The 25,244-nt window shown below is 36.3% G+C and overlaps 1 protein-coding gene across 1 annotated transcript in view; it reads left to right on the top strand.

The window, feature by feature from the left end:
- LOC124165689 (lachesin-like) overlaps positions 1-25,244 on the top strand; it is a 270,532-nt gene that overhangs the window by 190,317 nt on the left and 54,971 nt on the right. Inside the window, exon 3 of the mRNA XM_046543173.1 lies at positions 13,088-13,298. Within this exon, the coding sequence (XP_046399129.1) occupies positions 13,088-13,298 (211 nt within the window). The remainder of the gene's footprint in view (positions 1-13,087; positions 13,299-25,244) is intronic.

Below are 25,244 nucleotides of genomic sequence, written 5' to 3'. Positions count from 1 at the left end.
AGTTTGCAGTTATTTTCTGTCTCGTTTTTTTTTTCGTACAGCTTATGATTGTTTCAGTTCTAACAGCTGTAGTCTGTTCTTTCAAAGACATCCCCGAAAATGAGGTCACCATATAATTCAAAATGGAATTTTGTGTAATTTGTGAGAGTGACTGTGGTAAACTCGTGCGAGTGACTCCCGTAAAAGTTATCACCGCGGCTAGTCCCGGTATACTTTAAACTAATGTGGTAAACGTGAAAATACCTGAATATCGATATCGATAACATGAATCCTGAATGTACCCATATGTTTAAGCTTCGCTAACATACGCTGTAATAAAGAAAGGTTCATTTATTTAGGACCAGATAAAAATCTAAGTTTTTAGTATTTCAAATAGTTTATTATGCTACTGTTCACAAACATTTTTGGTGTGAACTCTCGATGTTATGTTCATGAATTGAATTCAGTGACATAGAAATAAAATACGCTTTCGAATTTCAGGTTATATTGCAAAGCGATGAATGCCTATGAATGAAATCGCACTTCTAGACATTCAGTGCTAGATTTAATTCCTGTCTTAGTGCTTTACAGCGATGAATGCTACTAAAACATCGCGAGAGTTATATGTTTCAGATTGAGAGGAAGAAAGTTAAGCCGATAAAAATTAAGTACCTACAGTTGATGTTTGTTGGCTAAGTTTTACCCATTTCACAAGTGTCTGGTAGAATATTACATATGTCTGCGAAAAATTGTTGTTGGCTTTAAAAGAAAATCCCAAGTCAGAGTAATTGTTTCAAGGGTGCGATCTTTCAGTCGAGAGCTGAGCAAATTTTGGAGAATGATACGAAAAGTTTTCTTAACCCATTATTCCCCAGACTGCACATAGGGCTTTTAACTACGGTTATTTCGTATTTTACGGTTAATTATGGCCTAATTAAGATTAATTTTCGAACAAAATTATTATATTCAGCATAATATATGATTTGCATAATGTTGCGTTTACGCAACGCTGGGAAAACTCCGGTAAATAAAAGCAAAAAAAATTTTGAAAACTTAGGTTGCATATTTTATTTTTCATCGTCTTTTCTGATGTAATGTTCAATAATATGCTGCTCGGAATTAAACGTAGCGCTTTGAACAACATAATTATCCTTGATTTGCAAATTTGACATCTTTGCCGGGAATTATATGAAGCCTGCGGAAGAAATGCCGTATTCTCCCTTGACGGGCATGCTGCGGTTAACCCCACATACATGTTATTTTTCCTAAGGTGTCCCGCTTGTGGACTCCGATTTTAATGCCAAATGTCATCAGCCATTGTATTGGAAACGATTTCTAGTCTCAGTATAGTTTTACGATCTCGGACCGAAATTCTAACTGAGGATTGCTTTGCCCGTGTCTTTGGCGTAAAATCACCACGGATTCACCACTGCACTGTCAACCCCTTTTTGGAATAGAGGCCACCTCCATTTTTTGCTCAAAAAGTGGATACGGTAACATACAACATAATTATCGAGAAAATCTACCCCTCCCATTCCCTGATTGTAATCGTTGATGATATTTCGATTTTCTACGGGAATCTCCGGGAATATCTTTTCGTCCTTACTATGGGTACCATATTCCCATAATTTAAAGCAACAGCGATGACACAGTTATCCTGCCATCGCACTAAGAGAATATTTTTTGACCTGTCAAACGAATAGTAGAAATCCCCGTTAGGTTTTTTTGTCAAATCTCTCGAAGACATGAGTGCGCAGTTTTCCGTTCGATTTTCTCTTGCTTTCCCGTTGAAAAATAACAATTAGTACTTAAGAGTTACTAATAGATTGTAACTGATGAAGAAATTATCAAAAGGTTGGCAAGAATTTTCGGAGACTAACAAAAAAATTCAGTAAATTTATTACAACCCTTTCTTCTAGTGAACTTACAAATCCTAGGCATATCACTTTCAAGTTCCACCTCTCCATATGGCAAAAATTCATATAGATAGCCTGTAGATGAGGCCAGACACCACAATGTATAACCTACTCTAAATTGTTCCCCACGAATGAACATTTTAGCTGTGTGCCACCTGAAATATGGAACCATTTGTTAGGAAAATTCCTAACTGAATGGAATTTTGGTTAAGTCTATTGAGAAAAAATCCAACTTTCAAAAATGTATCACTTTGTGTAGTTGAAAATTATCGGAGAGCTGTCGATATTTATTTAATTCTTCAAACCAAATCCTCGTCATAAATTGCCTCACAATTGCGACAGACATCTCCTCATGGCTTGTCCAGTACAACTTAGTGCGTGGTAATATATAATACCCCGACAACGTTACCATTCCAATTATTTTTTTATATCTGCCTCACTCTGAGTAAATCTATGGTTATTTATCTCCTCAGCGTAATTATTGAGTAGCTCAAAATTAATTCAATTGATTTTCCACTGAGAAATAAGTGACGGAGCTCAATTGGTGAGTAGCCTCCATACTGACAATGAGTAATATGTGTTTCTATTCCCTTTTTCACACAGAAACTCGGGACTCCTACGGAGGTAGATTCTATTTTTTCACATTTAGATGAACCGCTGTTTGTTCTCTGCATCTTTTACCAGGGCGTGCGCGTTTACTGGACGATTTTTCTTTTGATACTGCTTGAGTAAAATATGATTTACCTTGCAGCACCTCCTGCAATATTCAAAATACTGAGAAGATTTGTAGTTCCAAAGTTAAGAAAATATTATAAATTGCCTCTCCTGTCAATTTATATTCTTCAGTCACCTTCTTGACGCTTCTTATAAAGTATACGTCTGAGGCGTAGAAATAACGAATAAAATTTTCTTCAATTTTAAATCTGAAGGAAACCCCTGAATAAATTATTTAGCAAAAAGCCGAGCAAAAACTACTGCGGTATGATTGATATAATTACTAGATGAGAATTAAAGATGCATTTCAGAGGAAAATTTTACTGATACGAACCCAACTGAAGCTAGATTATTAGCCTTACATCACCTAAGCGATAGAAGAAAAAATAGGTAACTCAGGATTGCACGGAGAAAATTCCAATGACCGACTAGAGGAAAGCTCCACCTTCCATCACAATCCTGCGTCAACTAATACGTTTCTCACCCTCTCATTCTACAACCTCTAAAGCTGAAGTTAACGTCTACTAAGAAATCCTTCCACTCAACGACATGGGAATGACATTGCCCTGCATCGGTTCCACGTGTGCGCGCAACAGTTTGACTCCACGAAGTACCAGAGTGTTCCATGTGAAATTCGTACCGATGGCCATGTTGGAATTCAAGATACCATTCACCCTTTACCATGTAAACTCACAACCTGTGAGTGCCAAAAATGCATCTAAACTGCCTCCAAAAGACTACGTTGTCGATTAAAAGCCATATTGACGATTTTCGTTATGCTTTGAGACAAGCCCTCTGGTCTACCAGAGAATTCCCATCGTTGCGTAAACGCAACATTATTTACAACAACCATATTTATACCAGTAGCGATGAAAGTTCGTGACAGAAATAAACATGATGAATAAAGAAGCTTAGAACTAAGAGAAAACATTACCTCTAGCAAGATCGCCCAATAAATCTTTGTAAAAAAATATTTACAGTTTGTAGTACTTCAGCGCTTCGAAATAGGCAAATATCGAAGTAAAATAAAAATTATTATTTTAATGAATATTTTTCCAAAAATAAATGAAAAAGAGCGAATGGTATTTCAGGAATTCAGAAACCCTGAGAAAAAATTATCCTGAAGCAAAGGTTTTCTATAATAATTTCAATTCAATAATGTTGCGTTTACGTAACGCTGGGGATTAATGGGTTAAACAAGGTACTTACGGAATCGCATCACATGAAGTTTTAGCTTGTTTTCCATTCATTTTCGAGGGTAAAAACTGTCATATTGCCGCATCAGTCTGGCTTAAGTGGGATGCACATAATAGTGATAAAATATTAAGAGAAGTTTGATTTTTTTCCATCAACGGCGGTATATGCCCACTATCCATTCGTTAAGAAATGATTATATTTTAATGGTTCATGGTGGCTGGAAGTGCCGAGGGGGTTTATATAAATATTTCAATTTTCCTGACGTTTCGGGAGAATAAAAAATGCTTTCTAGTTCTTCCATTTTTTGTGAAAATTTTTGTACTTGATTTGTTAATTTCTAAATATCGAATGGAGTTAGTTTGGAAAGGCTCAATCTCAAAATGGTTTAGATTTTGCAACGGCAGTGTTGGTACTCGCTCAAATCTCTCGTTTAATTAAGCTCAAATATTAATTGCTTTAGTCATTTATCATCGCAGATTTTCTCCAACCTTAATTATTTAACGTCCATAAAAATCAGAGCATATCACAAAATGTCGAAAATGCTGGATACGAAAGAAAAAAAGTTTTTATGATAAGTGAAAAGTATAATCAAAAAAATTTTTTCGTTGTCGTAGCTCAGTAATCAGCTTAAGGTTGGAAGGCGATATTTGGTGGAACTTTTTGACAGGAAACATAATGAAGATACACTTTTGTATGTTCCACAAGAGCTTTTAATACCGACCCAGGTTTCGGCAGTACACATTGTCAGTACACCTTGATAATGACAGTGTGTACTGCCGAAACCTGGGTCGGTATTAAAAACTCTTGTGGAACATACAAAAGTGTATCTTCATTATGTTTCATAGCTCAGTAACAAAGGAGTTCCCATGTTTATAAGATAAAAACTGCTTAAAATTGACTCACATACCACCGTATTGCAGATTCTTCCTGAAAACCCTGCGTATCTTTTGTAAGCCTTGACCTTAAATAAGGCATTTTGTGTTGAACTGCCTCATACCATGTAGGAATATTGTGCATATTATAAATTTTCTGATAAGCCGAGACGTATGTCGTTCATTTTTGTTTTTTCCATCCAACACAGCCTACTACTCCGTCATTCTTTTCACGCAGTGTCCAATTCAAATTAGCATGAGGCGTAACACACCCGTATACCGATGCTGAAATCATGTAGAATTGAAAGAGGAGCAACGGGAAAACCTGATATCCAGCAAGTAATATACACGTGTCCGCTACATAAATGGAGAATGATTACCGCACGCAGCGTGCGGTGGCATGCTAGAATTTTCCGAAGCCTGCTTTCAGCCAAAACGAACTAGAAGCGTTGTCGCATCGAAACGAAAATGTTCGCGAGTATAAAAAAATGGGTATTTCATATGTCCGCTGAATGCCTGCATAAATATGTGACGAAGCGTGTTCGTGCACCCCTGCGATATGGAATGGATAAAAAAGGAACATGCGCTTTAGGGGGGGGGGGGAGTGGACTTTGTTCCTGATGGACATTTTATAACGACCCGCGTTCTCCTGTGAATCATTTATTATCAATCCGAATGAATAATAATATGCCTGAAGCAGGAAATGCTGTGGAAGGCAAAAGCCTTTATTCCCCGCTTATTCAAGCTTCAGTTCACCTTTATTTTTTAATCAACGTGCATCGCTAACCACGATTTGGTAGTGCCGAGATTTCAGAGTCGGATATAAATAAAGCATTTTAAATTTTCATTCCCATGATTAACTCTGATGCCAATTTATATTGCTTTCCATTGTCGTACTCAATATTCTGAAATTAAATTGGCCTCTCTTTGAAGAAAATTTTCAAATGGAACTTTCCCTTCTGTGCATGCAATAAATTCTCTATCCGAAAAGTATACCAATTATAAATCTTCTATTATGGACTCAGTTCATAGCTGAACTTTTCTGATGGTTTAACTCAATTCATATTTTTACCAATTTATAGTAAACAATGTGCATGTGTATGAGAAATACTACAATTTTCTTGTATTGAAGTATTCTTTCGAGTATATAATCACAATCCTTTAAATAGCAGAGTCGCATTCCTATTAATAAGTTTTAATCACATGTTTTATTGCTAGTTTTTTGCTGTCTCTATGGCTAAATTGAAAACCTTAAAGAAAAATTTTTGATACTAAATTGTACATAATTTTTTAAAATACCTGATTCCAAATTTACACTTATTTATGCATTAGATTCCTCGATGCATGTGACGTTCTTCCTCATGAATTATGAATTCAGTCATCTAATTTTGCACAATATGCATCATATCTTCAGCACCATAACCATACTGACGCCTTTTTATTCACAAATAATATTATTAAATTAATACATTTCCATGTCTTTTTATATAATTTATTTTCTCCGTCCATTAGTCTCCACAGTAACCAAGCCGATTTTCAGTCAGAGGAATTTCATCCTGTTAGTTCTAAAGGTATAATTTAATTTAGTAAAAAGTAATTATATCCAATAATTACCAGTAATGCTTATTAATTGTAAGAAAAATAATTGTGAGTGTAATACAACTGAATCCATGTCATTATAGTATGCATTTTTGTTCAAATGGGACAAGTAAAGGGAATAGGTATATAAAATTGCTTCTATTACCTTATTTGGTCGGCCTTCGAGATTTAAAAAAAGTTTTAACAAACGGATCGTTTTCTATAACATATGCGTAAAAAACTAATTTCTTACTAACTGACATTTGTGGTTTAAACAAAAAAAAGCTACGATTTTTTCCATATCAAATTTTAGGGAGCATGGCCAAGTTTTTATATAAATTATCATAGTTGGAAAAATCTCGGTGTATTTACAAAACCTTAATCGAGTTTAATGACATTAATGCCCTTCCATCAGATTCTGTCAAGCAACTTCAACAACCGTCAAATAACACAATTGATTTCAAAATTACAGAGGTATCAGGTATTTGATTGCCAATTCCGACCAGCTCCGTAGATGCTATATAGCGGATGGGATGTAATTACTACTCTACATAAGCATTTTAGGCTATATACAACTGCGAGAGTAGTACCAATTATTATATTCTTTTCTCATCTCATACAAACATTTCATAAAATATCTAAATAATATGATAATTGGATGTATAATTTTCCAACTTTGAGCATTTATATCTCCCGTGAGCTAGTAGCTCGATTTCCCATTTCATTCAAATATCAAATAATTGATGTAGCTAAATTTTAGAAAGAGAATAAGCTTACACTTCATATTCTAAAGCTTTTTGAAGCTAATTGCAATCAAAATATTGCTATTTTAAAAAGCAGCAACGATTGATTGAGAGCAATCGTCCTCTTTGATCAGAATTTGACCCCGTTTATTAATTGGCATGAATATTTTTATGAAATGACCTGAAGCAAATGCAGATTTCACTCGTGGAGATAATATGATGATTGTAGGTACGTACGATTAAAGGTTGTTAATGATTCACTAGAATTATCAAAACTTCAGCCTGAAATGTTTCATATAAATAGACTTAGATTAGCTACCACTGTTCATTTCTCATTGGAGGGATAATGGACGAGTAACTAAAAGCAATTATACAACCTGTAACTCCTGTTTTACTTTTAAAAACCGTTACTCGGCGTAAAAATTAATAGTATGGATTTACTAATAAGGTTTACAAAATGAATTATTTTGTTTTAATGAGAAATTTTCGCTCCCCAAAGCTGTATGCTTTAGTATTTATCTCTAGGTAGGCAGGATCTATGCAAGAAATTAACTTAAAACTTAGCCTATCTAACATAATAATAAATTTCCAAACCTACCTTTTGAATCTGGATTTTCCATTAAAAAAGTCTTCCGTAAATTTTTGATATCAAAGACACATTTTGAAAACCAAATGATGAATTTGAATAGGTACGTATCGGCATATTGATCCAAAATCGCACACCACAGGGAATACAAATTAGCAATTCGAGTATTCGCCAGTACGTGAAGCAGATGGCCGTTTTGGTGTACAGATTGCTAGAGGGAGGAAGTGAAATAATGTTGTTCAATGAAGGTGTTGTTTAAAGGACATGTCGTACAAAATTTCTTCGACTAAATCATATGAAAATTCCTTTTAGCCTCCCTTGCTTTATTGGTTAGCTACAACTGAGGGGTTCACGGAACTGCGAATGGTATTAACAGAATACGGAAAGAGAAAAATGGTTATGCTTGAATTTTCGCTCGGCTTACCTTGATTATTAAGTTGACGTGAGTGTTTTGTCTATGGATTCCTACTTGTACATTTACACTTGAACATTTTCGCAGTCTTCGCAAGTCTCGGCGTGCACTCGGAGTGGAACTGCGGAGGGTAGTTAGGTAGCCCGATAGATTTTTTATTTTATTTTATTCTCAAACCACCGCATACAACTCATATTGGCCATTTATATAAGGTACATAACAAATTTAACAAGTAAACGTTCACCAATAACCATGCCCTGGACAGGAAAAACCGACCCAGGTGGGACACGAATCCGCGACCGCTGGATTGGCAGGTGAGGACGTTATCCCGCCAGAACCGAGGTCGGCTGGATTCTAAATATACCTACATGATAATTTTTAATCCAACTCAATCGGTCAGAGGCGGGGATTATTAGATAATCAACGAGAAGACTCGCCCTTAGCCTGAAAACGAGCACACACTCAGCTAGTACCAATACTACAATGTAATTACTTAAATAGCACTTCTTTTTAAATGGAAAATACATTTTGATTCGCCGTTTCTACGCTGCAGTGTACTTTATTTCATCATTTATAATGTTATTCTTAAGGGAATTCAATATACAGTAATTTTCTAAAATAATATCATGCGTGTCATGATAAAAGAATAATTCTTTTGTTTGCTCAAGCAATCAATGCCTACTACGTAGCGTCATACTCTAGTATCAGTCAACCCAATATTTGTCACAGTTCCGCTCCATAAAGCAGCGTGAAATATTACCCTTTATTGGCGTCAGGTATCGACGAGAAGTATTGATGAGTTTTTTGTACAGTTGCTCAATTACTTTTCCGTCACAGGTATTAGTGAGACAAAATTCTGTGGCTTGAAAATATCTGAGGAAGCATTATAAAATTTTCTGATTATTTTTGGTATCTATTAAATGCTATATGCCATGCTCTTTATTTCGGTAGGTTTAGAGAAAAGGGATAAAACTTTGTTACAACTAAAATCTGTGTAAAAAGGATATTATGGTGGATTCTAAATGGTGATGGCTGAAAAGAGTTGATCTAAAACTAATTGTTTTTTTTTAGCGTGGATGATATGAATAATAAGTAAGCCAGTAAAAAGGAAGGGGAAATCAGAGCATTGAAAATTTTCGTCACTACGAATGGTTGAAACGAAATTGTTTAGCAAAGTATAGAGAAGGAGGAGGGGAAGATTTGGAGGTTGAAAAACGGGAAATAATGCCATTCTACCGTGATGAGTAGGAATGTGCAACTGGAGAGGGGAAATATGGTTTTGAATGGGTGAAAAATAAATTCTGTGTAAGCGAAAAGCGCTTGAGAATGCGTGATACGGAAATATAGAGGGTAGTTGACGGTTTTGGAGGATAGCATTAGAAGACAAGGTTTGGGGAGGTGGGGAAGATATAACGAGCTGATGCCATAGTGGGGCGGGGAGGTAGGTGAAGGATTTCGATGCAGAGTCGGAGCTCTACGATTAAAATGGAGGGTATTCGAACGGCGAGGACAGCTAACATTAAATCCCCGATCTGCTTTCAAATAAACTGCGAGTTCGTCATGACATGCACCACCACCCTCACTTCAATGCAACGTCGATTTTTACTCATTTATTTTCTTTTTGGCCACTCCGTAATGCCTCACGGGATATAGCGGAGGGTGAATGGTGCAGAATGAGGGGCGTATGCTAACAAAACCCATGTGCGTTCGAAGTGTGGGTGAGGTTGGTACGACTGCTGGCAGGACCGGGACGCGTGATTGGGTTCGACGGAACGATAAGGGACAAAGTGATGGACGACACGTCACGGAACTTTAGTCTCGATGAATTTAATGCTTTGGGTGGGAAATAATGATCGCTGAAATAAGAAATAATGGGTTTTAATTGAATATTGGAGAGAGAGAGTGTGTGATAAAATTGCAATATTTATTGGAAGTGGATCTTTTTGGCAAAGCATGTTGCGGTAGTATTGGCTGAGACGTATTTCTCTTTGGTTAAAGGTGGTAAAATATATATTTAGCCTCTCAATATTTAAAATTATTGTAAATAACTATTTAAGTTGGCTTCGGGTTATCTATGCCTATGCAACCGTATCATGTTAAACATTTCTTCCGATGAGGGCGCTGATTATATGCATAACAATGCGTCGTTAAATAGACTAATATCGAAGAGCAGCTGGACTTCACCGAAAAAGGTTTTTTATTTTCGTGGCAGAAAGCAGGAAAATGATGTGAAGATTTTCAGAAAATCTGAGGATGGAATAAAATATTCGAGTCATTTTCATCTTTTTCTACTGATTGACGGTGGACTGGAGATAGAATTTGGAATCAGTGGACTGAACCTTGGCTCACTCAATGCCGTGGTGACTACTTCCGGGCTTGGCTCATGGTTCGCCAAAGGTTTGGCATTATTTTGGGTGCGGTTACAATGCATTTTTTGAGGTACTTCTCTATTGATGAACGCGGACATTAATCAGTGTACGGTCCTAAGCTCAAATCGTATATTTTAGAACCAGACAGCCGTTAACGCAGGTTTGGCATGTATAGCGCGAGGATGACGTTTCAGGGCCTAAACAAGGACTCCTGTATTTGCAATTTATACCGACGAAAATAGTTGGATTTAAGGTAACTAAACTTTTACTAGCGTTGCCATTTTTGAAACTACCGCTGTTCAAGATGAGATGAATTTGTCTGAAAATTCCTTGACTTATTATCGAATAAGAATCATTTATATCATCGTGAAATGAAGCTCAAATGATTTCTACTAAAATTCATAGCGATGCATATATTCTCAACGCCGTCCACAACATGAAACGCCAATCATTCATTAATGATAAGTGCTATTGGATCAAACATTGTACACTACTGGAATCATCTTTTCATCAAATCCACTTCCGGATGAATCCTCTCGTAGGTCAAACTAACGTTGATTTTATACTGCTTTCATGAATTTATTAATTACGGTAAATTATGCAACATAATACGCATGGGAATTATCTGATACATTCAAATAGTATTATTAATGACTTATATTTGAGTAGGCAAGCTCCAGAGGAAAATAATGTAAACAGGATTACTACACAAGCATGTACGCAGGCGGTGCACTGATAATAAAGTCGCACGAGGTACCTAAAAAAATACGTGCACAGGAAGAACGGGAGCAGGTGCAAGATTTGTTTTTTCATGGACAGATTTCACAAATAGGTACACTTTTGTAATAGGTATTCACGCACACTAACCGCGATAACACATTAAATACGAAGGATGACGTAACCTGACACACTTTGAACTCACATTCTCGCATATTAAGGGTGGAAGAGATAGAGGTGTGTATCGTCATAATAACCATGGACTCATGTCCTATTTTCTTTTCATTTTTCAATTATTATCCTCCTATACATATTTCTCTCACAGCGTACAAGGGAAAACTTTTACTCCCATCCTTCTCATGCAGAGCCACATATGATGCCTCTATATCATCTCCGTCGGGTCCCTCCGCATTTACATCTACCTATATATGCATCTGTATTGTGTGTCTACTGCAGCGCCACTGTCTGATCCGCTTCCCTTGGTCGTCGTCAATATGGAGGCACGGCGCAAACATCCATCCCTCCTCCAATAGTATACTACGCCCAAGGCTGCACAACTCTGCGCTCCAGGGCTGCTAGTCTTCACTCCCCGATTCCAACCTTGTGTTCCTTCCCGGGAGGAGAAAATTCCTGGCCCCATCTGAATTAATCCGCCTGCTCCTCGCTGAAGCACACGGCCCCTTTAGGCTGTGGACTTTCGGCTAGTATCTCCTCATTCCTTGACTATCTTGCGTAATTGGCCGGCGCCTTCCACGTCCCTCTCTCCACCAGCTAATACCCATCAGATCCCCGTATCTCCCGGCGGTCTCTGGACTACTATTCCTTCAATAGCTACTATTTCCTAGAGGTAACCGGTCTCGGGACGATGCCTCACTGCTGCTGAACTAAGCGCATTTTGTGTTCTTTCGTATCGTATTTTTCTTGTAAACTCAAAGCTGTTATCTTGAAGTTTTTTTTAAATCTTGTAAGAATACAGCATTGCCAAATACTCCTGGCTCAAGTCCAATTTTTCGTATAGGAGGTATTTATTCAGGTGGAAAATATAGAAAAAATAATCATAAAGAAAATTTGAATCAGAAATAATAACTCGGTTTAATTTTAAAGTTTGGGATGAAGTCAATTTTTTCAAAGATCGGAAATTCAGATACCAAATGCAGGTATAAGGAATAAAATTTCCAAATTATAATGAACCAAATCTCATCGTTAATACCTCCCAATAATAATATACTTCAATTTGAACCTATCATTCCTTCTAACGTTCATTGACATTCGGTTTTCTCCATACGAATATATATGTTTTTGCTAATAAGCAGCTCAACTTAATTATTCCGGGGCATGTGTTGACAAAGATCGATTCCATGCACCATGACTTACTGAGATGATAAGTTCAGCTTTAAAAAAAGAATACGCCATGATAAAAACAGATCGAGAGGGAGTTCTGTGTCCTGTTAGGCATTGCCTACGCTACATAGTAATGTATTTATTTGATGTGGATATTCAATGTTTTCAAGGATAGTAAAATATAATAATGATTTTTTTCATGACTTAAAATCTCATTCATATATCCCGGAGGAAATATGAATGGTATTTTAGCATATTTATACTAATTTAAAGAACTTTTGTGCCTGAGAGAGATGATGTTAGAAGCAGAAAAATCTTTTTTTACCTCAACATCTTGCAATTATATAATTTTGTGCATAATTAAGATGCTGGTAATAGCATGTATGCAATTTATATTTTTTAAATGTCACACAACGTCATATGAGAGCATACTAGGTGAACCTTCAATCAAGAAACGCCCGAATAAACATAAGTAATTTGAGTAATGTCTACCTCATTCAATGAGCACTACAATGATAAAAACCTTCATGGTCCACTGATCGTCAAAATTTATACGGTAAAATCGTCTTTCATACTTACGGTTAAATAACTACATTTTTCTGACCTAGACTTCGGCTTATGAAGTTATCAGTGTATTTTAATTTTTGAATATTCTCTTTGCAGGTATCGTGGGTTCGACATCGAGACATTCACCTGCTCACGGTCGGGCGGTACACATACACGAGTGACCAAAGATTCCAGTCAATCCACTCACCGCACACCGAAGATTGGAAGCTGCAAGTGCGATACCCGCAGCGAAGAGACTCCGGCACGTACGAGTGCCAAGTGAGCACCACACCTCCTATCGGCCACTCCATGTACCTGTCCGTCGTCGGTGAGTGTTTGAGATCTTAAAAAAATAGTTCTCGCTTTTAACGATTTTCAGGGGTCTATCGTTTTATTTTTTTATAAACGGGATTTATTTATATAAAAAAATATTTTGTCCCATACATCTCATGATTTCCGGCCAATATTCCGTAACTCATTTATTTAAGCAACAGATCGGTAAAAATTAACGATATTAACACCTTTTCCATCAAGCGGCTGTAAAGTGAACGACTTTAATACCAAAGGTAGAACTATGCGGTGAAGGCCACACGTTAGAACCACTAATGATAAGGTAAGCATCGGTTAAGTATCGAAGATGGCCTTAATTTCTTTATAAAAGAGGCAATAATTCGCCAATCTACCAAAGAATAGTTTGTAATAGCGGGGATTACCTATCATCCGAGCTCATTATAAGCGGGAAAATGAGCATTGGCGTGCATAGGAAAGTCCAATGGACCAGAAACTCATCTCATTATGTGCTAGATGTCGTTATGTGCATGATCGTTGTAAGCCTGTATTAATACTGTAACGTAAGCAAAGTTTTTCACATATTTTTTGCAATATTTTTATATGCCTTATTAGATGAGATTTTATGAAGAAATATTTAGCCTTATTAAATATTTTCGGTCATTTATTTAACCTTCCAATTCTACATAGTGATTCAACCTCGTTGAGATGGGTGAGGTCAGCGCTCGCACAAAACTAAGCTATGCCCTACAAGTATACATGTATTCAGGGTAGAGCGTAAGCTTCTTTCCTCGTACAACATAGCTAGGCAGGGATCTTTAACTGATAGGAATTCCCTAGGAATTCCTAGATTTGGAAACACGAATGACTCGGTTAGATGACAAGCTCTCTGCTCACTGTACTATCATCACCCTCCTTGATATCGCACTATCCTAATATAAATATTCAAAGCTAATATTAGCCAGTCCAAGATAAAAACATTTATTTTTATTATGCATCAGTGTGAACATCGTTTGAAATTCATTTCTGCCTGATGCAATCAGCTTTTTTTAGTTGATGATATGAACTATCTATGATATCATTTCCTAGTCAGATTTAATGCAGATAATATTTTCATATCCATATTAGCTTTCATAAGTGAGTGAATTATAACCTTTGTGTGTATTGGGTTTACTTAACTTGTAAGAAATTAACGCAACTCCCTTTTACTAAGTTCCATCCAAATAAATTGAGTCAGTTAATGCAGCAAAAAAGCAGGCATAGGGATGATTTTTTTTCAAGGTGATAGAAAAAAGAAAAAGTATCGTCAATACTGAATTTAGGATAATGATGATGATAGTTAATATTATCTTAACACGAAAATATTTACAAGCCGTGGTGAGAAAATTTATTGTCTATGAGATTTAAGACGAATTTTGGTGTGCGAGTTCATTATTCAAAACTACTCAAATAAGAATCCGTATGAATTTGCATGGTTTTGCGTGGTAAAATGGCTAAAAAGACGATATCTCTTCTCTAAAGACCTGTGCATTCCAGCTTACATTTTTTTCGGAATATTTAGGACCTCGGTAGATATTTCCATGTCATATAACGTTTGGAAAAAGTCTACTTGTAATTTTCTGCGACGTTGATTTGCATATGTGGATTGATCCATCCCCCGCTCTTTGACCTCCAACGAATGATAAAATCCGATTGAAATGCCGAAGTGGTAGCATTTGGATTATTTGGTGGCATTTGGATTTTATCGACTACGACTTGGTGTCACCATCAAATCCATCGCGATTAAAACCCGTGGAGGACATAGAGACGTTGGGAAAAACATCTAATTGGCTTAGTGATTACAGTGATCGCAGTAACACATTCATATGTGTTACTAAGATCATTGTTTCGGGATTCCACGAGAATATTTGTGCGAAGTTACTTCTTTTTTTCACCCATTTCTCTCAGCACCGCCCCAGAATCATGTCAACCGTGGTAAATACAAGATTTCTAGCGCTTCCTCCGTTAGCGCCTCGTGCGATGACTCCCTGATGGTACTTCTCATTTGCTGCGAACGACGTGTTGACGAGCAGAGCATTCGGAATAACACTTTGACGAAGATTCACTCGTTCATTACGGCAACACCGTAGCCCATTCCACGGCTGCGGATTCCTCCCACTTCAGTTGACAAGCGAGGTGACGACGCGCCGGAGACGCGTTACATGAAGCAGCAGTGCCACCCATCAAAACATGGTCTCCTGTCGCCTCGATTCAATCCTCTCTTTTACATACCTATTCTATCGTCATTCCTCATTATTTTAGAATTAAAGGAGATCATTGAATATATGTATCACACCTGGATAATTGTTTCCCAAAGTGAACGTAGCTTATCATCGCGCTTTATTTAAACCGCGCTTTAATCAAAAATATATTTGTGTTTAGAGGATCGTTTGGGTTTTAGACTTTACTGGTGTTTAATTCCAAAATAATAATTTTTCTTGCCGTATCTGAACTATTGTAGATGCGCAAATGTAATATTTCAGAAGGTCAATGTAATAATACTAATAAATTATTGTCAAATTTTACTTTGAAATGGGATGCGTCTGGAATGAAAAAATATTTTTAAAAATATGAACCACGCATGGATAATTGTTTGCCAAAGTGAACGTAGCTTTTCATTTGAACTACGGTTTCATCAAAAAATATTTAGTTACATCTCATCCTTCGTACGTATTTCAGTAGGCAAAGAATAGAAAGGTTATCTTCTTTGATTTTGGAGCCAAAATATATTGAGAGAGCCTCACTTGACTTGAGCAGCACAGATTGATAGTACCCTGGAAGGATGGAACAGAATTCTGATGGATACATTTCGGTACCAAGGAAATGTCTTATCTACAGCCAACAACTGAAATCGGTTAAAATATATATTATAATGAATATCAAATATTATAAATAATTATAACGTATCAATACTAAATGGTAGCGTAATAGTGGCAATAGGCGTACAAGGTTGAAATGGGATACGTTTCCGGTTTTGGATGATTCAATACCTAGAGAATTTTGAAGTGGCTCATAATTCAGTATCACAATATATGAAATTTATGATACATAATATGAAAATTCTTGGTGTTACATTTGTTTATATTAACTCTGCTATTGGAGTAGTACTTGCACGGTATTAGTTTTTGCTACACTTTTTTAAGGCGGCTGTGGGTTATTAAGCTCGTTCAAAAGTTCTCTCAAAGGAAATATAGAATATTTACTCATTCCTAGGTTATGCGGCTTTCATATCAGTTTCTGGGTGTGGGTGACGTCAAGCGTGGTTATACTGCGATATTTTGAACTTATTTTGTCGATACCGTGTGACTGCTCAGTGAGTCATCTGCTCCGATCGAAGGTAGTCTCTCATCCTTTTCCACCGCTTCCCTACACCTTTCATTTCAAGGCCCTTGAACACATCCATCCCAATCTCCACTCAATATAAGAAAGAGCCTCCTTCGCGTTCCTTCAACTTCATCCAACAACTCACTTCTCCTCCTACTCTCCTAAGGTAACTCTTCCAATGGGTTCATTCTTCTTCTTCTTCTTTTCTTGTTCCACGGATTGTGACGGAAAACAGCGCGTGAGTGACAGAATATTTCACTCTCACAAATTTTTGGATACAAAATTTCAATAACGACGAATAAGAATGTCAAAAAAGGTATGTTTGCACTTTTGAGGCATTTGAGACCCGAAATGCCACTATGGAATAGTTTTGGGCAACATAAAAAGTAAGGGGAATGATTGGGGAAAATGTAACCAATATTACACACACGGAATTTCCTGATACAGACTACTGTATACCTATATCAAAGTATATTGCAATTTTTTCTTTGTCTTTTGAGAATCGTTTGCATTTAGGCTTTAATGGTGTTCATTAAAAACTAATTGAGTTTTGATACCGTATATCACATTTTACACTCCAAATATGCAAATAAAATATTCAAGATGGTATGTTAATGTCAAAGTTTACAAATAAATTGGATCAACAGAAAATGAAAAGAGGTAATTGAAAATATGTATCGCGCCTGGATAATTCTTTGCCATTGTGATAGTTCATCAAAGAAAGCTCACCATTTCTCTTTATTTAAACTACACCAAAAATATATTAAGTCACATCCTTCTTAAATCTTTAAGAAGGCCTAGAGTAGAATGCTTATCTCCTTTGCTTATCGCATATATCTTTCTTCTTGTAATTACTAACACAAAAATTATATTTATTTTTAGCCTGAAAATTTTTTGCAATAAATGCGTGAAAATGGTGCTAGTGACTTCAGTTTACTAGTTAATGTAATACAGATGTAATAGTGGTGGGCATTCAAGAAGCAGTTTCCAAAAGATGTTTTTTGGGAATGCACTCTTTTGTACCCCAGTTTATTTTATTTTATTACATTTAATTCTCTTGGCTGTTAATCTGAGAATACTTGGCATCTTGCAGATAAGCACCTGTGCATATTTCATGATGCAGGTTTTTAAATACGTAATCATACGAATACTCACAGGGAGGAGGAGAATTTAATGGAATGAATTGTTAGCTTTCACAACCCCATGAAAACGATTCGGTCAATATCGCTGAATTTCTGTGCACTTTTATTTAACAGTTAAATCATTCCTCTTAGAAGTTAATATTAATTATAATATATATTTTAACAGATTTCAACTGTTGGCTGTTGGTTGGATTTTCCCTGGTACCAAAATATATCTACTTACCAAATTTTGGCTCCATCTGTGCTTTTCATGTTAAGTGTGGATTTCTCGATGTGGATGTATTTTGGTTTAAAAAGAAATTATTAAGTGTATCTTTGAATAGCAAGCACTGCCACAAGCAGGAAACATGATTAACGAATCGAGATTTAATAATTTTCTTATTACATCACGTTCGTCAATTTCAAGCATAATTTCAGCACGATCCGGATCCAATCTGCGGAAAACTTTCTTAAGGCCGTTTTACACGGGGCATGGAAATGCGCAGGTTAGAACTGCATTAATTTCTAAAATGGCGTGGAATTGTGCGAATGCATGAACGAAATTAGAACAGGGGCTATTTGCCATATCTCGTCCACGCATTCTCGCATGTGTTCTAGCAATTCACCGCTTTACACGATTTGACGCAATTTAGACTGCGTCTTCATGCACACGTCAGATTGTGCAAGTAAGTGCCCCATGTAATAGGGCCTTTAGACCAAGAAAAAGAGAATTCCACCAGATAATTGACCGTGGAATATTATAAAATCTGTGGTGAATGCAAATGAGGGGAAGTGGAAAACGGCTAAAATGTTTTTTGTAATCCATAGTCATACTCTACTACTTTCAGAGTCGGCAACGTTAATTTTTCTAATGTTTGAATAAAATATATGATTATAGAAGCTTCCATTTACTTTTTATTACGTTTCATTCGGGACAAACGGCAAATAGAAGTCAATGGGGATAAGTGTATTTTTTAGTTTTGGAGATAAGTATAGATAATGGTTGGTGGAGTAAGCAATATTGTTGTAACAAAGAGATTCATGTAAGTCACTGAATCTACATGTGCATGCTTTTCAGGTATTCACATGAATCCCTTCACCACAACAGTAGTGTTTATTCCAACACCCATTATCTGTACATATCTCCAAAAACCAAAATTGAACTTATCCCGCTTGTCTTGCAGATCCTCAAATAATGTTGCACGTGCCTGTTAGTTAGCCACTATATTATAATTATCATTTTTATTTTTTGTCTCAAAACTTTCTATGCATATAATTTTTGCTACGATTTGTGTTAAAGCTAATATTTTTGTGTTATTGGTATGGAATGTTTTTCAAAACATTTTTACTTGTTAAGCCATGCAATGATTTATTCGAGGCCTGATTTATTTAATTTTTTTAATCACTGGTATCGTTTATTTTGTCAGAATGTTATTTTTCAGAGCAGAGCATTTTATACATTTTTTTTCTTTGCTCTAATAGGATTTTTCTAGAGCGTAAAAAATATTAATTAATTCATTCATCTTCTCTAGCATCAATGAAAACGTCATCCTTTTACCATTGTGAGTTCACAATTCACGTGTTTCGTATATCAATAAATTCTTATTGTCACTTTTTATATTTTGGCTTTGGTAGTTTCTTAACATAGTTAAAGTGCAATTCCACTTACTATGGAACACAATTTAGTTGACAGAAAGCACGGTGGAGAAGCAGAATTATTTGTCACTCTTGGAATACTGTGTAAAACCGGGGAATGAGGGGCATGAGCATTCATTAATCTTACCTCTGGTTACACACGCTAAAGATGAGGATGGAGCGAAACAAAAAGTGGGATAGCGAAATTTGAATCATGGAGTGGAAGGGATGCCTTAATACGCCGCCAGATTTCGGAATGATGAACAGCTCCTGACTTGAATTTGAAATTGTGACAAAGCATGCTCGAAATAAAGATATTTTCCCCTATCCTCACGTATCACTCTTTTATACTCTAAAATTTTCCACTGGAATTCACACACTCACATAGTTCCTATAATCGTAGACGTGATTTTTAGCTACTTGGCATCCGTTAGTATCTATACCTACGAGTACTCAGTTCTCCACCTTGAGCTGAATTGGCACGAAAATGACCCTCAACTGGGTAATTTTCTTTTAAAATTGAGTCTAAGGAAAATTAACATTTTAAATAGCAAATAGATTCGTAATAATCTATTCTAACGAGATAGATTACGTGTGATAGTTAAGTGAGGTCTTTTACTTACGTGTTGGAAATTGATTCTGCATTTTTTCAGAGACATTGACTTCTCAATTCCTCGCTCTAAATTCATGCAAATTGTGGCATGTTGTGTTTGAATGGTTCAGTTTAAGAATGCTACAGTTATATGAAAGCAATATTTGATAACTTTTTACTTTTATTGCATTTTTTGAAAAAAAAATTACTTTGAACATTCGTAATACTGTTGACTTTTTATGAATAGCGAGCAAAATATAGCAAACCGTTAATATTTTATTGTATTTTCGCAAGATAAATATTTAAAGCATTTCTTTCCAATAGTAACGAAGCAAGCGGTTTACCATGCCTCTCCGCTTTTGTGAAGCATGGAGAAATAGAAGAAAATTAGCCTTAAAATTTTAAGCCACCTTCAAATTTGTTTCGACCATGTACATACTGTTTATTCTATGAAATATGTACACTAATAACTGCGCTAACGCGAACTCCTCATTTATTTCCTATAAAATGTGAAATAAGAGTTGTTCAATTTACTCCTGCAAATCCCCTGTAAGCCTTCGTACAATTAGTGAAATGTTATAAATACGTAATTTATACTGTCTTCAGTTAAGTGGCTATGTCCTTTTCTGAAATAATAAACTGCTTGTCAACTTGGAAAATGTAATTCAACATGTTAAATATTTTTTCTGAAAAATTTGCTGTAATCCTATAATAGAACTTATTGTTATTAGTTATAGAAACACGGATTCTAGCCGACTGTAACATCTCTCTGTAATAGTCTATTATAGACAGTGAACTAATTTTACGTTACAAGGGTAAATATAATAACTTCTTGTACAACATTCTTTCCTGCGCTGGAAATTTCATCCTGTTTTCGAGGAGCTTCGGGTGGCTCTCTTCCTCCAACACGACGGGCTACTTGCGCTATATGAGCCTGTGTTGTGTAGCATTTTTAGGGCTGCAGGCAAACTTATTTGGTCGTACTCCATTTCTTTATGGTTCGATTTTACTTGAGGTTTGTTCATAAAATCTCCTCAAGAGCTCTGGTAATAGTAAACCATTGACGAAGAAATATATAAGTCAGCTCCTACAGTTGATTTAGTTTCGTTCAGCTTGAAACACTTCCCTTTACCTCAGAAAAGCTCTATATATTAACTTAATTATGCAGAAAGGTCATCGAGATTGCTTCTTTTGGAATGACTTCCGGGATTTAACAATGAGCTGTCATATGGTATTCAGAGCATGAAATTTAATGTCAATGTTTTAATTTGATTCCCTACTCGCAATCACTTTTTGAATGTTCTTACTTAAAGGTTGTTTATAACATCTCCATAAGGCCACTGGGCAATATTCGATTGGCGAAGAAATGCATAACTCAGCTCCTAAAGCTGATTATGTGTCACTAGGCTTGAAAAGACCCCGTCGCCTTTCTTACGAACACAATGTATGATGCATGATATATTACTTATTCCCCTCAGACGTCCACTAACTCTACGGACCAAAATGCCTCTTCAGTAACGCTCTCATGTTGTGATCTTATATTACCCAACACAGGGCTACTTATGAGCCTATGTAGTATAACAATTTTTATTGTTACAGTCAAACTTCAGAGGGCTTTGATCGTACTCCATTTCTTTATGAGATGGTTTTACTTAAAGATTTATTATAACATCTCAATGGCACTGGATTGTATTCGATTGACGAAGACGTGTTTAGATCAGCTCCTGCAGCCAATTACCTATCACTCGGCTTGAAAAGACCCTGTCGCCTCTCTTACAAACACAATGTATGATGCATGGTATAGTACTTAATCTCTTCAGACGTCCACTAACTCTACGGACCAAAATGCCTCTTCAGCAACGCTCTCATGTTATGATCTTATTTTACCCAACACAGGGCTACTTATGGTAAATGAGCCTGTGTAGGATAAAAATTATCATTGTTACAGTCAAACTTCAGAGGGCTTTCATCGTACTCCATTTCTTTATGAGATGGTTTTACTTAAAGATTATTAAAACATCTTAATGGCACTGGATTGTATTCAATTGACGAAGAAGTGTATAGATCAGCTCCTGCAGCCAAATACCTATCGCTCGGCTTGAAAAGACCCTGCCGCATGATATATCTCTTATTCGCTTCGTACTTCCACTCACTCTACAAACCGAAATGCCTCTTCAGTGTCCCTCTCACGTCATGAACTTACATTACCCAACACACATAACTACTTATGGTAGTAAATGAGTGTAGTTTAACAATTTTTATTGTTACAGTCAAACTTTAGGGGGCTTTGATCGTACTCCATTTCTTTATGAAACGGTTTTACTTAAAGATTTATCATCATATATCAACGGCAGTAGGCTGTATTTGATAGACGAAGAAGTGTGTAGCCCAGCTTCTGATTATGTGTTGCTACGCTTGAAAAAAACCGTCGAACACAATGAATGATGCATGATATCTCACTTATTCGCTTCAGACTTCCACTCACTCTTCTGGCCGAAATGCCTCTTCAGTACCTCCTTCACGTTATGAACTTACATTACCGTCCGACCTCCCCTTTTTCATTCAGTCTTACTTGGGTTTAACACTTAAATCCTACTCTCTCACGGCTTCCCATTGAACGCAGCTCTCTTGTGACACTCATCCCAAAGCCCTCCTTATCTTTTCATTCCCCTTCCCATCGGCTGCCATTTATGTCAAGCGATCCCCGTAGCTTGGGCCTTATTTCTTTCCATTCTCCCTTTACTCCACGCCCTGCCTTACAGTCTTGCTCTCGGACATCACTTTAAAAGCCGTCTATTCGTTCAACCTCTTTGAGATCCGCTGGGTGACGTTCTTTCATCTATTATGCAATTTCTGTCTAGAAAGATTTTTATCTGGCTGATGATCCCATATTTTGCCTCCCAGAAGAGCATTTTTCGATCATCCTCTTACTTTTTTACTGAAATTCTCCTACAGCCCCGGAAAAAATGAAAAACGACACCCCTTATCTCAGCTAAATTTATGTGAGAAGTGGCTGCTAGGCAGAACTATTCTAAGTGATGTAAAGATGGGTTATAATACAAACTATTTTTTTGTGTCCGTGATGACACACGATATTATACCTACTCAAAAGAAACTAATGAAGCTCACAAATACACAAATACCATGAGTGCTAAATAACCTTTGCAGTTGAAGATCCTAGCGGAATAGATTCCTAGTAGTGCTGACAAGAGCTTGCCAAAATTCTCGCAAATCTTTAAAGATAGTAGCCGTTATGCTACTTTTGGCGATGAAAGTGGAATTATAGCTCCGTCTCTGTTATAAATAATTCCGAATTATATAATCAACGTCAAGTTTAGGATATTATTCTGATGAATTAACGTACAAAAATTAACCCCATCTCCGATTCCATCCCTAATGGGGTGGGAATTAGGTGCTTCCAGCAAAATTTATTGTATCAGCTTAAGGAACGATTGTCAAATATCATACCTGTCTCCAATTCTATTCCTATTGGGGTGGAAATTTCTTACATTGGTTAAGGAACGATGAAGCCAAATTTCATACTTTCGGCATGCATTGAAATACTTTACTCATATTTATTGTGCACTGCTATATCTACCATAGAGAATCTCCTCATTTTATTCCCCATTTTTCCTTCACGTTTTACCTCCACGTTTCTGCCAAGGTGTGTCTCTCATCTCACGACATCTTTTTCCACTCTCCTATTGCGTATATCCTCATACCTTCCTTGTCCAATGACAGGCAGGAGCCATCAATAACCGCCCCTCCCTCAAAAACTCCCCTTAGAAAGAGTTTGGCAGGGTCACATGAGGGGTGAAGTCATAGTATTGGTTCATAGGGTTCCGGGAAGGGTTGGGTTAAGGGATTCGTTTGAGGGTTGGGTACCCTTATGCTCCCTAAAGCCTTCATACCCTCTTCATCGCTCTCTAAATTTGCCACGTAATGGGGCAGGAGAGGAAGACACAAGGAAGTTGAGGGAAAATCTAAAAATGATAAGACTGCCTTGGCCTTAATGTCCGCTTAAGATGATGATGGCTCAAACCCTCTAGCCTTTGATTACCTTTAACTTGTGGAATATCAACTATCTCTTCCTTTATATATTTATTACTGTCAAAGTCGTAGTATAGATATCGGTATGTAAACTTTATAACCAATAAATAAATGGATTAAACTTTCCAACTTTTATGTAAATGTTTGTTGAAAGGATCGATTTCATAAAAAGTGGAGATTTGCGTCTTATTCACCAGTTGGTACATGATGGTACAGCTCCAAATGAAGATGATGGTTAATTAAACCCTCTCAATGAAGGTACCTTTGATTACCGTTTAACTGTGGGATATCAACTATCATTATTATTAGATCTATACACTATTAATGTCAAGGTTATATTGTAGATAACAGTATCATAAATCACAAAAGTATCATAAATAAATAATGAAACCTTCCAATATTTATGTAAATGTTTGTTTAGAGGATTGATTTCATAGAAATTGGAAATTTCCACCTTATTCATCAGTTGGTACTGGATGGTACGGCTCCAAAGTATCGAATTAAACTCTTTTACATTCATTCAAATCGCTACATTTCAAAATATCATATTAAATATGCAAAGGAGAGGGTGTCGGTAGACGTATTGTACTGCCTCCCCCTTAATGACATTCAATTTGACTTCTTTCATTTTTTCGTCCTATTCCTGGTTTTATTGCGCGTCACTAATGATATCTCTTTCAAAATTTCTTTTATCATAGTTCTTTTTGGGATAATTTATTGTTATTTAAGTAAAATACTTTCATGCCTGTATGAATACCCCATGCTTTAAGGGCTGACTCCTTAAATATCATAAACGAAACGAAGAAATGATATATATATATACATGAATGGAATATTTATGAAAATGAAGTCAATGCCAACTTTTACGCGCGTCTTCAGAATGTTTTATAGTTTTATGTTGACGTTTATAATATCTAAAATCATATTAGAACTTGATAATATACATGTAAATTTAATCAAAATCCATCGTTTTACGTTCTGTACTTTATCACATAAGGCAAAACTGATTTTTAAAAGCTATCCACGCTGTATTTATAGCATTAATGCTTGGTGTTCATGTATGTTCATGTAAGTGCAAAAACCATGGATAATTGGGAAGCCGGCTCTCTACGAGGCTGCTCTAATATGACTCCGTTTAAGAATTTAACTGCCAAAGAAATTTTTCGTAGCATTAAAATATTTTCGTGCCATACATACCGGTGTTTAGGTATATGAATTTTTTTAT

Source organism: Ischnura elegans, chromosome 9 (genome assembly GCF_921293095.1).
Source record: "Ischnura elegans chromosome 9, ioIscEleg1.1, whole genome shotgun sequence".
NCBI lineage: Eukaryota > Metazoa > Arthropoda > Insecta > Odonata > Coenagrionidae > Ischnura > Ischnura elegans.
The sequence above is the reverse complement of the archived record's forward strand: the minus strand, read 5'-3'. Positions and strand labels throughout refer to the sequence as shown.